We start from the raw sequence: 13,968 nt of genomic DNA on the forward strand, positions 1-13,968 counted from the left end.
AAGAACTGAAAACATTAATAAAAGGGCATCAGGCAAAGCAAAAAGCACAGGCACATGGGATGAATAGTCAGAAGAATATGTTTAATAAAAATAATTAAACCTCAATTTCCTCTATAGAACTTCATAGAAAGTAATCCAATAAATTACAAATTACTTTAAGACGCATTTTCCTGCACTACAATAATTATTTTGACTACACAGACCACATCTTGCAAGAATTACAACTTTCCAATGAGAAAAATAAAGACAAACTGACCAAGGTGACATTTTACGGTCTCAAGCTTGAGCCAAAAATACAAAACCCACGTTTGCTCATCGTGTCCTCCTTTTACAGCAGTAGTGTTTTGTCACTCCCCTTGCATATTGGTCTCTGTTTACTTGCGTCAAGCCACATTATGAACTCAAACACTTCCAATTTGAGTCCTTTTGGGTTCCCACTTCTGTTGTTGCAAGCCCTAGCACACAAATCAATTCACCGAGGCGTCGCTGAGGGGCGACAATCATTCGATCAGTGGCTTACAGCAGACGGAGCAGTGGCTGGGTGTTTGCATAAGGGCACTACCAGTTAAAACAGAGCAGAGGTGTAGATATACAAAATGACAGTGGTATGTTTTGCTCAGACATAGAAAAATACCATACTGTTAGTAATCATTAAAAAATGCAAATTGCATTGAAAGCAAACCATGATGAGGTCTATATAGAGCAGGCATACAAGAAAACCACTTTAAAGCAACATTAGAAAACAGACGTGTCTTCAGTCTTTGTGTTCAGACCTCGCAAATTTATTTTTTTTGTCATCATCATTAAGCCCACTGGAGAGAGAGAGAAAGAGAGGTGCTACAGATACTTAGGAATTCAACAGTTTATCCAGGGGGCCCTTCTCCTTGGAAATATCTAACAGTCAACGGTGTAACAGCAGTCCTAGAGCAAGCACTGTTGTGCCAGAGAAGATTACAAAAAGGTACTTCGGCTCGAGTGTAGTCCAGTGTTTATGTGTAACCTGGTTACAGCTCTAAAATGAATGTGCGCGGGGAAAGCTGAAGGAAACACACAAGCATGGTGAGTGAGCGGCGCTATGAGAGGATGAGGTGCAGGATAAGGGCACTTCTACATCTAGCTGAAGCTCAGTTTGTCAGCAAAACAGATTCGTGAATGATAAAAATGAGACAAAGCTGCAGACTCCCAGCAACGCAAATTGAAATGATCAAGCCCTTCCTGAAGCAAACCCACCCAACGCTAACTTTAATACTCAGCTATAATGAACAATCAATACAGTCTTAAACAGGATTGATCCATGTTGTGCTTGTGGCACTTGTATTTTTAACACCCCAGGCTGTCATGCAACACTTTAAACTTCCTTCAGAGTCCTGAAGAGGCATGTTTGAAGATAAAAGAACACTTGTAAAGCGGTGTTCACAAGTCAAAAACCAGTGAAGCTCCATAAACACAAAAACATTCAGACTGGAAAAGTTCTGGAAGCAGGAGTTACCGAGCCGTGGAGGGAGAAACGGCATAACGTAGTCACAGAGGAGATGGGGAAACTTGGCTTCTGACACACATTCGCACACAGTCCAGGAGAAACAGAGAGACATGCATATGTACATCTGCACAGTGAAGTCAACTCTTTTAGCAAAGCTGAGGTAAAGATGCAGTCAAATATAATGAGATCTAAGGAATAATATCCACAACACTTTCAGGACATCTGAGGGTAAAAGGGCAGTTTTTTTGGCACACAGTAGAAACTGAATTTCTGTCAATAGCCGACCATGTCAACTAACAGTTACACAAGAGAATATTTGTGCCTTATTTAAGGAACTACAAACTAAAATGTGTCACTCCTAGGGAGTAGGCAAATAAATGTTCTACTGTCAAATTATGTCTGATTGTGAACATTCAACATTTCACACTCAATATGTAATCCTGTGTCTAACCTGAATAAGAAAAAAGAAGGGAAGGGATAGGATGAATGAGTTGTGAACTGGGGGGTGGAAACATGGCAGATGAGAGAATCTACAGCTTCAGTGACATTCATTAGCTGCCCAGGTTATTGCTGACATTATCCAACATCCATCTGCAAAGCCAAAGTGTCAACAAACCTGCAAATGTACTGGCTATTTTACAAGTGAAACCAAAGTGTTTGAAAAGTGTCAACCCCCCATCCCCAAACAATCAAAATATATTAATAGTACTGCTCAATGAGCAAGTTGATGTAGTTTCATCTTTTTTTTTTTTAATAAAATTAATCCTGACATAATTACAATAATGCCTTTTCTTCTGTTGCAATTGTACATAATCAGGTGGTACAAGTTCACAGAGTTCAGAAAGTCTACCAAAGTCTGACATGCAAAAAGTCTCAATACAAGACTGTACCTTGTGAACAGACATGGACATTTTTTTCTGGCTCCTTTAAGTCAGTTTTTTTTTTAAAGGTTTTTACAGTCTTTTTTTACACAACGTAGTTAGTTCTTGTATTTACACGTAAAGAAATAGCAACATAAGTGCTGGAAAATCCATATATATGTGAATAAATGTCTACATTTCTAGGCAATACATAAATAAATTTTTCATTTTCTGTTCGTAGGTTCAGTCCTCGTCACTGGAGTCTGAATCGTCAGAGGATGAGGAAGAGCTCCCGGACTCCGACGAAGATGACTCGGCTTTCGCTGAACCTTCAGGGCCACTGTTTTCTCTCGGTTCTGCAGATTCCTCGTCATCCTCTTCCTCGTCGTCCAAAGCCTCCTCGGGCGCCTCTTCCTCCTCCTCTTCCTCCTTTCCTGACGGCTGCTCGGCTTCAGTCAGGGAGGACTGGGAGGCTGCAGGAGCAGAAGGAAGAGGAGCAGCAGCAGCAGATGGAAGGGTTGAAGGGTCACTGTTTGAGCTCTGCAGCTGTGTGGCAGACACAGGAAGGTTAAGGCCTGGAGTGAGAAGCATCCCTGGGTAAAGCATACTGGAGAGTAACAAGGGGTTAAGAGAGAGTGGGTGACTGGTGGCTGCAGAGGCAGCTGAAGCACTTGGTGTGACAGTGGCAGAGGAAGCAGAACTGGAAGTGGAGGAAGGAGTCGTGTTTACGTCCTCTGTCCTTTCTCCTTTGGTTTCCGAAGTGTTAGAGGGGGCATTAGACGGCTCACACGTTCCGCTGCTGTCGGTTCCCTTCGTCTTCTCTTCGGAACCTCCCGCAGCTTCCTGAGTAGGCTTTCCAAGCATGCTGCTCATGCCAAGCAGGTTTGGCAATCCGGCCATACCAGAAAGCATCATGGGAAACATGGCGGCGAGATTGCTCGCGGCCAGGTTGCTGGCGTCTGGCGGCAGTCCCATGAGGCCTGCAGTGAGCTGCAGGGACTGTAAACTTTGGAGATTTTGCTGGAAGGCCTGCAGACTGCCGAGGTCCATGCCAGAGAGGAGACCGTTAGCCAGTAGGGAATTTAAACCCAGGGCGGAGGGTGCAGAGCTGGGTGCCGCTGCAGCCGCAGCAGCCACCGCTGCCTTGGCCAGGGGATTCTTCGGTCGGCGTCCTCGTCGGCTCACCTCCTCGGGAACGATGGGTCCAGTCAGGATCCGGTCAAACATGCTCTCAGGGAGATAACCCTAGTTAAACACAAATGATACACAGGCTTAGAAGGAAAATTAAACAAGCTCAGTTTCTTACAACCATGGATGTGAATGTAAATGTAGCTTATTTACAGAGCAATGGCAATGCTTTGCAAGGCATTTCAATGCTCTCCTATCCAATGCCTGGAAGGGACCTATTATTCTACACCTCAAGATAACTGGCGCTTCCTTTCACCATTAATGCAGCTCATATTGCTGCGTGTCCCCTCACAATATATATTCCAGAATGTGAGGCACGATCCCATAAGGGGTGCTATTACTTTTGTTGGCATTTCAAATAACCATGGTGAAGTAAGTAGCGAAAAACGAGCCAAATTCAAATCAAAACAAATTCTAACTGACACCGTTTTCTGTCAGTTGCACTCAAAAAGGAGATAGAAAGAATTCTGTCTGCCCCTCTGTGTCTCACTCACACATGACAGTTTTCAGAGAGGATTAAATACCATAGAAATAGAACACGGAGGAGAGCAGAGATGTAGAGAATTACAGAGATGGCGGAGCAGAATGTCAGAACTACAGTGACGCCACCTAATACAGATAAGATGGCAGAAAAGCAAAAAAAAAAAAAAAAAAAAAGTAAGTTCCATACGACTCATGAAAATTTATCCTCTTCAACATGCAACAACTTTGGGGTGCCAAAGTAAGAGCATCACATCTCATGTTTTTTGAAGAATAACAATATTCGTTGTTAATCTGTTGCTAAGAGATGAGCGCAATTTCTGGTAACCAAGTGCCACAAAATAAACATCTCATTTTTACTTTTGTAAAATTTCTCAACTCTAAATTTGTTGTGTCTAAGCAGATAAGTAGTATTTCAAAAGACAACGTGCCAGTGATACCCCACATGCCACTAGCAGCATTTAGCTAACATTAGCATTTTGGCAAATTTTAGCTTGTACACTAATTTTAACATACTGAACGGAGAAAGTCCATGCTACTCAACATGCTTGTGACTTTCCACATGCTATTGAGTACATTGTAGCTTACTCTAGCATCGATGCTAATTTTTAGATCAGAAAGTTGGGTTCCAACCGATGGGCACACTTTGGCAGGCCCCGTTTAAATTTCTTCAGAAATTTTCTAGTTTAAATTAATGCTTTTCTTAAACAATTGAAAACACTAATGAATGCAGGACTTATTGCAAATTGTGAGAAAACTGCGATGACTCACCGACTGTTTAACCACGTCAGCCCATTCAGGTGGGACCCCATACTCTGGATTTTCCTGGAGGAACCTGCACAGATCCTTCAGAGGAGGAGCAAAAGCTCCACCGATCTACACAAGAGAAAACAAGCCATGTGAACCAGTCTGCACAACAGCCAAAGCAGATATTTACACACAGAAAAACTACGTATTTAGATGTTTTGCTATTAAAAATCTGCAAAGTGATTGATATGCATTTAGCTCCCCTATACAACACTACACAGTGAAGCATGGTGATGGTAGTATCATGCTGTTGGGGTGAACTTGTTAGCTGATTGTTCAATTAATGGGGTAATGGATGAAGCTAAATAGAAGAAAATACAATAAGTATTAACCTGAAAATTGTGCATACTTTAAATAAAAGATAAAACAAAATCCAGACACAAACTCACCTTGCGAGCATTTCTCCTGTTTATGATCTGGACCCTTTCCTCGCCCGTTAGACTGTTGACGTCGATCTTGTTAGGGTTCCTGCAGCGGTGCCGCTTCTGCTTGGGTCGGCCATCTTGGAAGTGGAACTGCATCTGCATCTTATTGACCCCCTGGAAACAAAACAACAACAAACTTGTTGAGAACATTTTAGTAAACTGTACGTTCCAACGTGACTCAGTGCCCCAGAAAGGGATGAAAATTATAAAAATAACCAGTACTAACCGGGATAAAAGCTCCTGTATCTGCGACAAAGCCTGGGTGTTCCCTAAGCCACTGGTCTAGGTCTTTTCTCATGGGAGCGTCGTCGCCCGCCAGTCGGGTGCCGTCCTTCAGGTTGATGACGGGGATCCTGGTGTCTGTGTCTGCAGGGATCTGACTGGAGTTCATTTGTGCAGCAGCTCCTGCGATGCCCACCTGGCCGATTCCACCCCATCCTGGAGCCACCTTCACAGACATATGAACATGATGCTGATTTTATTTAATGTTTACCTCATGCACAGTGCTTTGCAGGATTTTTTTAGTTCAATTTGCAGAATATTAACAAGAGACATTAAGAAATTTTACCGGGTCAGGAGTAGCAGATAATTTATTCCTGTTCATGAAGAGCAGCTCCATTCCTTCTACATTCTTCCTTCTCCCTCGTCGCTTCTTAACCACTGGCTGGCCGTCCATTACTCCGTTCAACCTCATCTGACCACTAACACCCGGAATTACTGAAGAAAAGGCACCATGTTTGTCATCGTGCATATTGAAATAAATTAAATTGGTATTTTTAGATGCTTCAAAAGTTTTGCCTCAGTTTTATTATAAATTACAAAACTGCTATTTAAGTTTGGTGTTTTACCCTTCCACCAAACTTTCTACTAATATAATTAAATACAGCAATTTGTTAACAGGAAGAAGTGCACAGAAAAAACATGATTTTGGTGCTAAAAAGCTTCCATACATGCTGCCATCTAGTGGCAGATGAAGAACACAAACACTGAACATATCCAGCTTATCCTGCAACTTAAAAAAACCCCAAACAAACAAAAAACATCATACCAGTCTGGAAAGAGCTTTGAGGTTTGGTTATGTCTGCCAGGCCTGTGTCCGAAGCGCTCTGCAGCTCATGAAGCCGGGCCAGATACTGTTGCTGGGCCTGGGGGCCCTCCTCAGACTCTAGGGGCCTCTTTATAGGCAAGCCCTGCTTCTGGAAGGTCAGCTTCAGACCTCCTTCCTGCTACACACACAGACAGGATCGTGAGAGACGACTCGAGGAAAGGCAAACTCATGGAATAAAAATGAAAATTAAATACCTAGAAGGTTCATCTATGACCTTTAATTCATCAGAGATCACATTAGGATGTTCTCGTTTTGACTATTTGATTTATTCACCAAAAAACAAATTGTATCCAATTTTATTCCTCTTTCCTTAGCTTTTAAAAGTTTCAAATCTACTCTATCAAAATTTAAAGACACATTTTATCAAACAATTACAGAAAACACTGTTCAGGTTGTTGTTTGTTAGTAGTGGTGGGACACATGAACACACAGTGGGTAGTGCTGAGCAGGGCAGTGGGTGAAGTCTATTTGTAGCCTGGACTGTGCTTAGAAGCCATGCCATAGAGATAGCTGTTGTCAGCATATAATGTTCCAATTTAAAGGTAAAAAGCAGCTATGAAATGAAAAACCACACTGTTTTTGGAGTCTTTATCAAAAAGCGGCATCAGAAAAAGAAATACAAGCAAATATGATTCCTGCTTAGGTTATAGCCATGTTGCCAACAAGCATATTAGACAAAACCACCAGCGGCAGAAGTTCCCATTCCAGTCAGATTACAGCCAAGACCCCTTCAGAGCAGAGAGGCTTCAAACAGAAGCTTATCATACGCTCATGACTGAATGATTTGTGTTCGTGTAATCACAGCCTGAGAGCCCAATTCAAATAGAGTGTGTGGGAAAAGAGGGGAAGGCTGTTATTAAATTAATCTCTCCTCCTGCCAGGCAGTGCAAACTGCTAATCATCCTCAAAGGAAAGCAGGCCGACGGAGAGCGAAGAGACATGCTGAACGCGGCAGCTAACAGCGGTCATGGCAGAGAAGAGGCAGGGGTCCTACAGTTAGGGCTGAAGCGGAGGGAGGGGGATGGAGCGAGGAATTGAGAAATCAAACATACATCATTGAGCTTTACTGAGAACTCCTTGTTTTCTGCAACATGCTTGGTCACCTTTGACCCCTGTGGAGAGGCAGAGGGGTCCTCGCACAGGCTGTTGGCGTTGTCCAGGAGTTTGGTGGTGTAGAAGGAGGCGACTGTGCTGCCGGGCTCGTAGACCCGACGGTGGCCAGGCCACTTGCCCTTGAGCACAGCCTGGCAGATGCTGTCCAGACGGTTGATTATCACACGGTCCTAGTCAAATCAACATACAAAATTATTAATAATAATAATAATAAAAAACTCAACCCGTGGCACCTAAACCCAAGCAGTTATGTTAGGCAGTATGAGAGATTAGTATCAAAATAAAATAACTCTGCAATGGGAGATAGCATTTAGTAAAGTTAGAAACTCTAATATCTGATAAGCTCAACAAGTAGTATTCATTCAACATGGGCAATGTGGCTTAAAAATAAAATCTCAAATTTGAATCTATTTTTCTTTTTACTTGCTTTCTTTTTGAAAAAACTAGTTACAAATGACAGAAAATATTTTCAAAAAGCATCTTATTTCAATCATCGCTTCTGTACAAGGTGAATTTTTGTTTAATTACAAGGATGTAATAATAATATTTGCAGAAAACTGACAATTTGACTTGAAAAAAAAATCATAACATTACAAGAAAAAAGTTGTTTTAATGGGGGGAAATGCTTAGTTATCAGGATCTGGTGTGAGCAGCTCAGCTCATGTAGATCTTCAAAATAGACAATTGTTTGAATGATCATTTCAAAGTCCTGCTACTGATGATAACTTCATGCTGATGTTAAAAGATTAAGTATTTCTATTAATTATTATCTGTAACTCTTCATAAAATGCTCTACATTTCTTATTATAATTCTTCCAATCACCAAAAATTTGATTAATCGATCAAATCGATTTATCACCCAGCCCTAGCATCCATGCTTGAATAGCTCTGCAAGTGACCAGTGTCTTAAGCATTACCTCAAATGCAAACCTTCATCTGTAGTTAACTCTAGACTGCAAAGAAAACAGGAGTTATTTACCTTGGGCCAGTATGACGCAGCCAGCATGTAGCCTCCACCCTGGAAAGGATGGGAGGAGTTGTTTGTGACTCCATTCTCAGACACGTGTGAGTCTTGCATTTCGTCCTGTGTGGTGCTGAGGGAGGCCACGCTGTCCTCATCGAAACCCTTAACACTTGTTGTTACAGGCACTGTGAAAAAAAAAAAAAATACAATAAAAATCCAACTCAACAGGTTAGGGTAGGTTTATGAGCTATTCAAAACACGTTCATTCAGTTTCTTGCGCAAAATTATTCTTAGAATTTAGGATTTCCATCTGGTCAGTTCTGCCTATTCTGAGCTCCTTTCAGAATTAACTGTTTTAGGGTCTCTTGTTACTTTAAATCCACTTGCAGGTGAAAATGCCTGCAAACAGATACAAAATTATAGAAACATACATCTTTGAAAAGCAAAAGTACAGCCTCCAGCACAACCAACAGGAATGTCGTGTGGTTTCTGAATGGTAAGTCAACAAAACATTTGTTTTTTCCAGCAGCCATTGTACAGCTTAAGTGAGCCGACAAAACATGCTCGAGTAGGTAACGGGCTTTACTGGAGTTAAAGTGGCTGTCAAATTTGACTGAACAATCTGGAGGTTTTTCAAACGGTTTATTTTCCAGACACCAAAAAACCTTAAATTATTCCCAAAAACAGTGCTTGACTGTTTTTAGAAGGAGTAGAAACCCTAATGGAAGTAAAAAAAAACAGAAACAACTAAAAAACTGAACTGAGAACCAGGAAGAATTATTTCCTTAAAGTCGGTGCGACTCACCTTTCTTCTTTGCTTCCTCTCCCTCACTTTCACTGTCATCAGAAGAGGAGGAGGACGATGACGATGACGACGAAGAGCCAGAGGAGCAAGATGAGGAGGAGGAGGAAGAGCTGGACCCGGAATGTGAGGAGGAGGAAGAAGATGAGGAAGAGGATGAAGAAGATCGTGACGAAGAGCTCGAGGAGGAACCGTCCGAATCGGACTCGGCGCCTCGCCGGGCCTCCCTGCGGCCCCTTTTGCTCGCCTTCTTGGGTTTCCTTTCTGTGGAGTTGGGTGTGAGCGGCTTGGTGCGCGCTGCCACCATCTGCCTCTCGCTGTCCTTCGCCACGGAAATGGGCTTCTCCTCCAGGCCTGTCGGAGTCGCTGGAGGCTGCGGGGGGCTCCAGCTCTCCCCCTGCCTTTCTTTAATCTCCTCTTCTTCTGAGGCTGCTTCCACTTTAGGCACAATCCCACAGGGATCCGGGTCTCTCTGGGTGGGCGGGGGCAGCGGGGAGCCTGTCGGTAACGGTCCGGCAGCCTGGTACTGAGGGAGCAGGAGCGGGGTTGTTGTGCGTTGCTGCTGCTGCTGTGCGGCTTTCACCTGGCTGTAGTTGCGTTGGGCTGCCATGAAGCACAGGTCGGGGTCTCTCAGAATGTGGTAATCCGTCCGACTGACGCCGTGCTTTGCGGCGCCGATCAGCAGGTCGCGGTCGTGAGTTCCGGCCTCCCACCACACGGGTAAGTCGGAGCTCATCTGGCACAGGGACAGACGTTCAAACAGCAGTGGATGTCTGAGGACTTGTTCCCTGACCTGGCGAAGCAGCTCTACTCTGTACAGGGTACGAGAGGCTCGCTCTTCTGTGATTGGCTGGATGGTCAGGGATGGATCTGCCGCAGAGTCTGGAACAAAAGGAGGAAATGACGGTTTTGCTCTAAAGGTACAACCCAAAAGGCTTGTTTGTGGCTACAGCATAAGCGTCACACTGTTTGCCTTTCGGCTAATGATTAACCTCATCACCAGGCTACCTCTGAACTGGCGGCGCAACTTGTTTACCACAGACTTCTCTCCTAAACAGTCTCATACAGATGAGGAGCGTGACGCATATCTCTGCTGGTCTTCTTCAAGTTTGTAAAAAATAAACTAAGTACACCGCAAAAACTTAAATCTAAGTAAACTTAAATAGAATTAAGAGCATTAATGCTTTGTTTCTTTTCTGACAAGATACTTTTTCTAACCAAAAGGTTTTTCAGTTAGAATATTTTGTTGCTTAATTAGCTTACTAAGAAATTAAAGCTTGATATTATGAATTTATTACTTATTATGAGCCAGTTTATGCTAGAAACTAGAATAGTTTTCAAAGAAAAGAAACAATAGAAAAAATAAACTTGTATAATATTTAAAGCAACATCAAACATAAATAGTGTGTCGTTATAGATTCAGATAATTCCCAGTTTTCATTACTTAATTTGATCATTCACAGTCATAAGAAGGCTAAATCAAAAGCAAGTCATACATGTTTGTATGCAAATACGATTCTGACCTCCATCTTTGGGTGGCAGGCGACACACTCGTCTACACATAGCAGTGAAGGCGCAGAGGTACTTCTGGAGGCTCTCGTCCGTTTTCTTGTGCAGCCGGGCCATGGCCCTGAACTTGGTCCAGTCAAATCGCCCGAGGCTTGGGTCAAAAACGACACCAAAAGTGGACACAACCCGATAAAAATCGGCCTCTTCTCGCCTGGTCCACCTGCAATCAGGGCATTTAGATAAATAATTAAATGAGAATCCTTGTTACAAAAAGCATAACATGAGACTTGGATTTCTGTTTTTGTAAATATTTCAGTTTTCATGCATTTCATTTGCTTCCTGACCTCTGTTGGCGTTCAATCTTTGCAGCCATCTTGGGGTTGAGTGTGTCTTTGAGTGCGGGGGGCAGCGGGCAGATGGGAGCAGAGAGCATCATGGCCTGCTGGGGTTGAGACTGGGACTGAGTCTGGTGGATGTGTAGGATCTGCCGGCTCTTGGTGTAGCGCTGAGACGCCGTGATCAGTCGTCTCAGTCTGGCTGTCAACACTGAGGGAGAGGGCCAGTAGGAAGTCTGGCCTTCCATCACTGGAGGTGCGTCTGGTTGTAGCAACAAAAATTATAGAGACAGAATCCTATTTTTAGCCATAAAAATAGAAGTGGGTTGCTTTGCTGCTTCAAACTTTGAGATCTGTCCTGTGTAGAAAGGCTTTGCCTTTAATAAATCGTGATAATTCCACTCAGGATTGAGAAGATTTAATACCCACCTCCAGCATTATCAGAGACGACCAAATCTCCAGGGGAAGAGGCGTCATCCTGCGGGACGACAAACTCTCATTTTAGACACAACTGACTTTAAAAGAAGTAAACATGTTATTACCACACGTCTGCACTTGTCAGGAACTGGTAACTTTTAATGAAAACAGTAAAAGAAATAAATAAAAATTTCAAACCAACAGAAAATGAAGGGGTTTGATTATCCACATTTAGGCTTCAAAGCAAATGGCCCCAACATGGATCAAGGATTTTTTTTCCCTCTAAAACATATGTTGATGCATTTATGAATGTTGTCAAGTTTCACTGGCTTACAACACAAACAAGTGCTTAAAATATTTAAAACAGCAGCTGGCAATCACCAAACAGGATGTCTGCTTGGGATTCAACTGCTGGCTCTACCAGAGCAGATAGCTGAGCTAATTAACCGGCTGATACCAGCTTGTTAAACTCCCAGCGTTACTCAACAGCAAAACATATATTCAGCTGAAAATTAATGCTAAATTTAGTACTGCTTCAGTCCATGTCTAAAAAGATAATAAATACATGCTATATATATATATATATATATATATATATATATATATATATATATATATATATATATATATATATATATATATATAAAAAGACAATTTCACATTTTATTAAAATATTTTTGAAAAATTACATTTACCCAATGTTATCTTACTAAGAATATTTCATATTGGCCCAAGCCCAACATGTTGTTTACAAGTTGCATTTTAATAACCCACTTTACCTGGAAACCTAATTAGTTGCCATGCTTTAACAGAGCAAATATGACAATATTTGAAAAGATTAAAGATATTAGCTGCTAAGACTGAATAAACCAGACTGTGCAGTGAAGCCAGAAGGTGGCGGTGCAGGACGCACTTGCTTGTGGGTTTAATCTTAGAAGTGGTGGTAATTTCTAAACAGAATCTAATCTCAACCTCTTCTTAAATCCTCATGGCCTTGTCATGAGATACACGACCCTTTCATCAAAAATATTCGGTGTGCCTCTTAGAAATACAGCAAAAGCTAATTGTTAAATCTTTATGGAAGTTTCTTGACACAATTCCCACTTTCTAATTAGAAATTACACACCACAGCCTGAATAGCTGTAGTAATAATGACAACTATTACTTTCAAGTCAAACATACCATGTTCTGATACCACAGCTTAAATAAAAAGCTAAAAGCTCACATTTTACCGAGAATGAAGGGATGACAAATAATCATAAAATTGTCAAAAAGTAGGATGTAAAGTTTTCTTAATCTTTCTAATTAGTAGAAATGTTACAAAGTTGACATGACCTTTTAATTCGTACATTTTGTAGACTTACCTCCATGTCGTCTTTCAGAAGAGCTGGAGCAGGCTTGTACTCTGGATCATCCACATCCCTGCATTCAGATTATTGTTGCAGATCATGGAGGTTTTAAGAAACAGGGTACAAGCAGAGCACATGTTGGTGCGGTGTGTCTGCTCACCCATCCATGAAGTCATTGCCTCTCTGCTCTGCAGCGATGGCCTTCTCATCCGGTCGCCCGACGCGGTCTAAGAAGCACAGAGTTGGGTCTGCACGAATAGTGTTGTACTTCTCATACCCTGGAAGCGTGCAGAAAGACAAACACACCAAATTTAGCAAAAGATAATGCATGGAAACATGTGGATAAGCGATCAGGAAATACACACAAGCTGTCTAATTTCCCACTGGTATTAAAGAAATCCAGTTTTGGATATAAAGCAAATTTATTTGACTTATGTAGATGAGTTCGTGTCCTACAACGCTAATTCTTGCAAAATTTTGGTAAATAAGTTAGAGGATTTTCATTTTCATAAATAGTATTCCCTGTTGAGTTCTATTCAGTTTCTCACCGTGCTTAAAGACACCAAGCAGCAGACATTTATCGGCGACTGCATCCCACCAAAGGGCTGGCAACTCTGAGTGGTCCGGATCCGGCACCCAGATCTTTACCTCACTGTGTGATATAAGGAGAGGAAGATGTTGGAAAACTATCCACATAGAGAAACAAACACAAACTAGTGCATTTTAATACATTTTAATATCTTTTAAACTATTACACACAGAGTAATAAGTGGGGGAAACCTATAGACCGACACTAGCAGCGACTATAAAACCTCACACTGGACCTTAAGCAGACTGGATTCTGTGTCTCGCTGCTCTTCCTCCAGACACTGCTACTTTGATTACCAATATTCTCTGAACAGTCAGCTCTCATCCTTTATATGGAAATTGCCCCTTTTTGTCTGAGAACAACTGTCAAGTCATATTTAATTGTCTAATTTTCTGACATGAATTGGAATTAACAAAAACAATCGGTTAAAATTTTTATGTAATGAATCTGTGGTGGTTTAACTTTTTCTATGCAATTTTGTTGAAATGCTGATTTTTACTTAAGTGCAGATTTTTTGTTAAGTTGTTCAGAACTTAAGTCGT

The 13,968-nt window shown here is 41.8% G+C and overlaps 1 protein-coding gene across 9 annotated transcripts in view; it reads right to left on the reverse strand.

The window, feature by feature from the left end:
• Positions 1 to 60: 60 nt before the first annotated feature.
• The window catches only part of chd9 (chromodomain helicase DNA binding protein 9), an 87,235-nt gene continuing 73,327 nt past the window's right edge, over positions 61 to 13,968 (reverse strand). For 6 of the 9 annotated variants that reach the window (XM_014985236.2, XM_014985233.2, XM_088004407.1 and 3 more), the window contains 15 exons: positions 13,386 to 13,489; positions 12,998 to 13,115; positions 12,853 to 12,910; positions 11,501 to 11,549; positions 11,081 to 11,333; positions 10,751 to 10,956; positions 9,231 to 10,109; positions 8,441 to 8,610; positions 7,401 to 7,631; positions 6,289 to 6,466; positions 5,809 to 5,957; positions 5,467 to 5,688; positions 5,205 to 5,354; positions 4,780 to 4,884; positions 61 to 3,585 (listed from right to left, as the gene is read on the reverse strand). In XM_014985236.2, coding sequence (XP_014840722.2) covers positions 2,584 to 3,585; positions 4,780 to 4,884; positions 5,205 to 5,354; positions 5,467 to 5,688; positions 5,809 to 5,957; positions 6,289 to 6,466; positions 7,401 to 7,631; positions 8,441 to 8,610; positions 9,231 to 10,109; positions 10,751 to 10,956; positions 11,081 to 11,333; positions 11,501 to 11,549; positions 12,853 to 12,910; positions 12,998 to 13,115; positions 13,386 to 13,489 — 3,874 coding nt within the window. In that variant the 3' untranslated portion in view covers positions 61 to 2,583. The remainder of the gene's footprint in view (positions 3,586 to 4,779; positions 4,885 to 5,204; positions 5,355 to 5,466; positions 5,689 to 5,808; positions 5,958 to 6,288; positions 6,467 to 7,400; positions 7,632 to 8,440; positions 8,611 to 9,230; positions 10,110 to 10,750; positions 10,957 to 11,080; positions 11,334 to 11,500; positions 11,550 to 12,852; positions 12,911 to 12,997; positions 13,116 to 13,385; positions 13,490 to 13,968) is intronic. The other 3 variants (XM_014985238.2, XM_014985237.2, XM_014985235.2) reach the window with 3 other exon arrangements.

This window comes from Poecilia mexicana, unplaced genomic scaffold (genome assembly GCF_051168715.1).
Source record: "Poecilia mexicana isolate PSO_F unplaced genomic scaffold, ASM5116871v1 scaffold_3, whole genome shotgun sequence".
Lineage (NCBI taxonomy): Eukaryota > Metazoa > Chordata > Actinopteri > Cyprinodontiformes > Poeciliidae > Poecilia > Poecilia mexicana.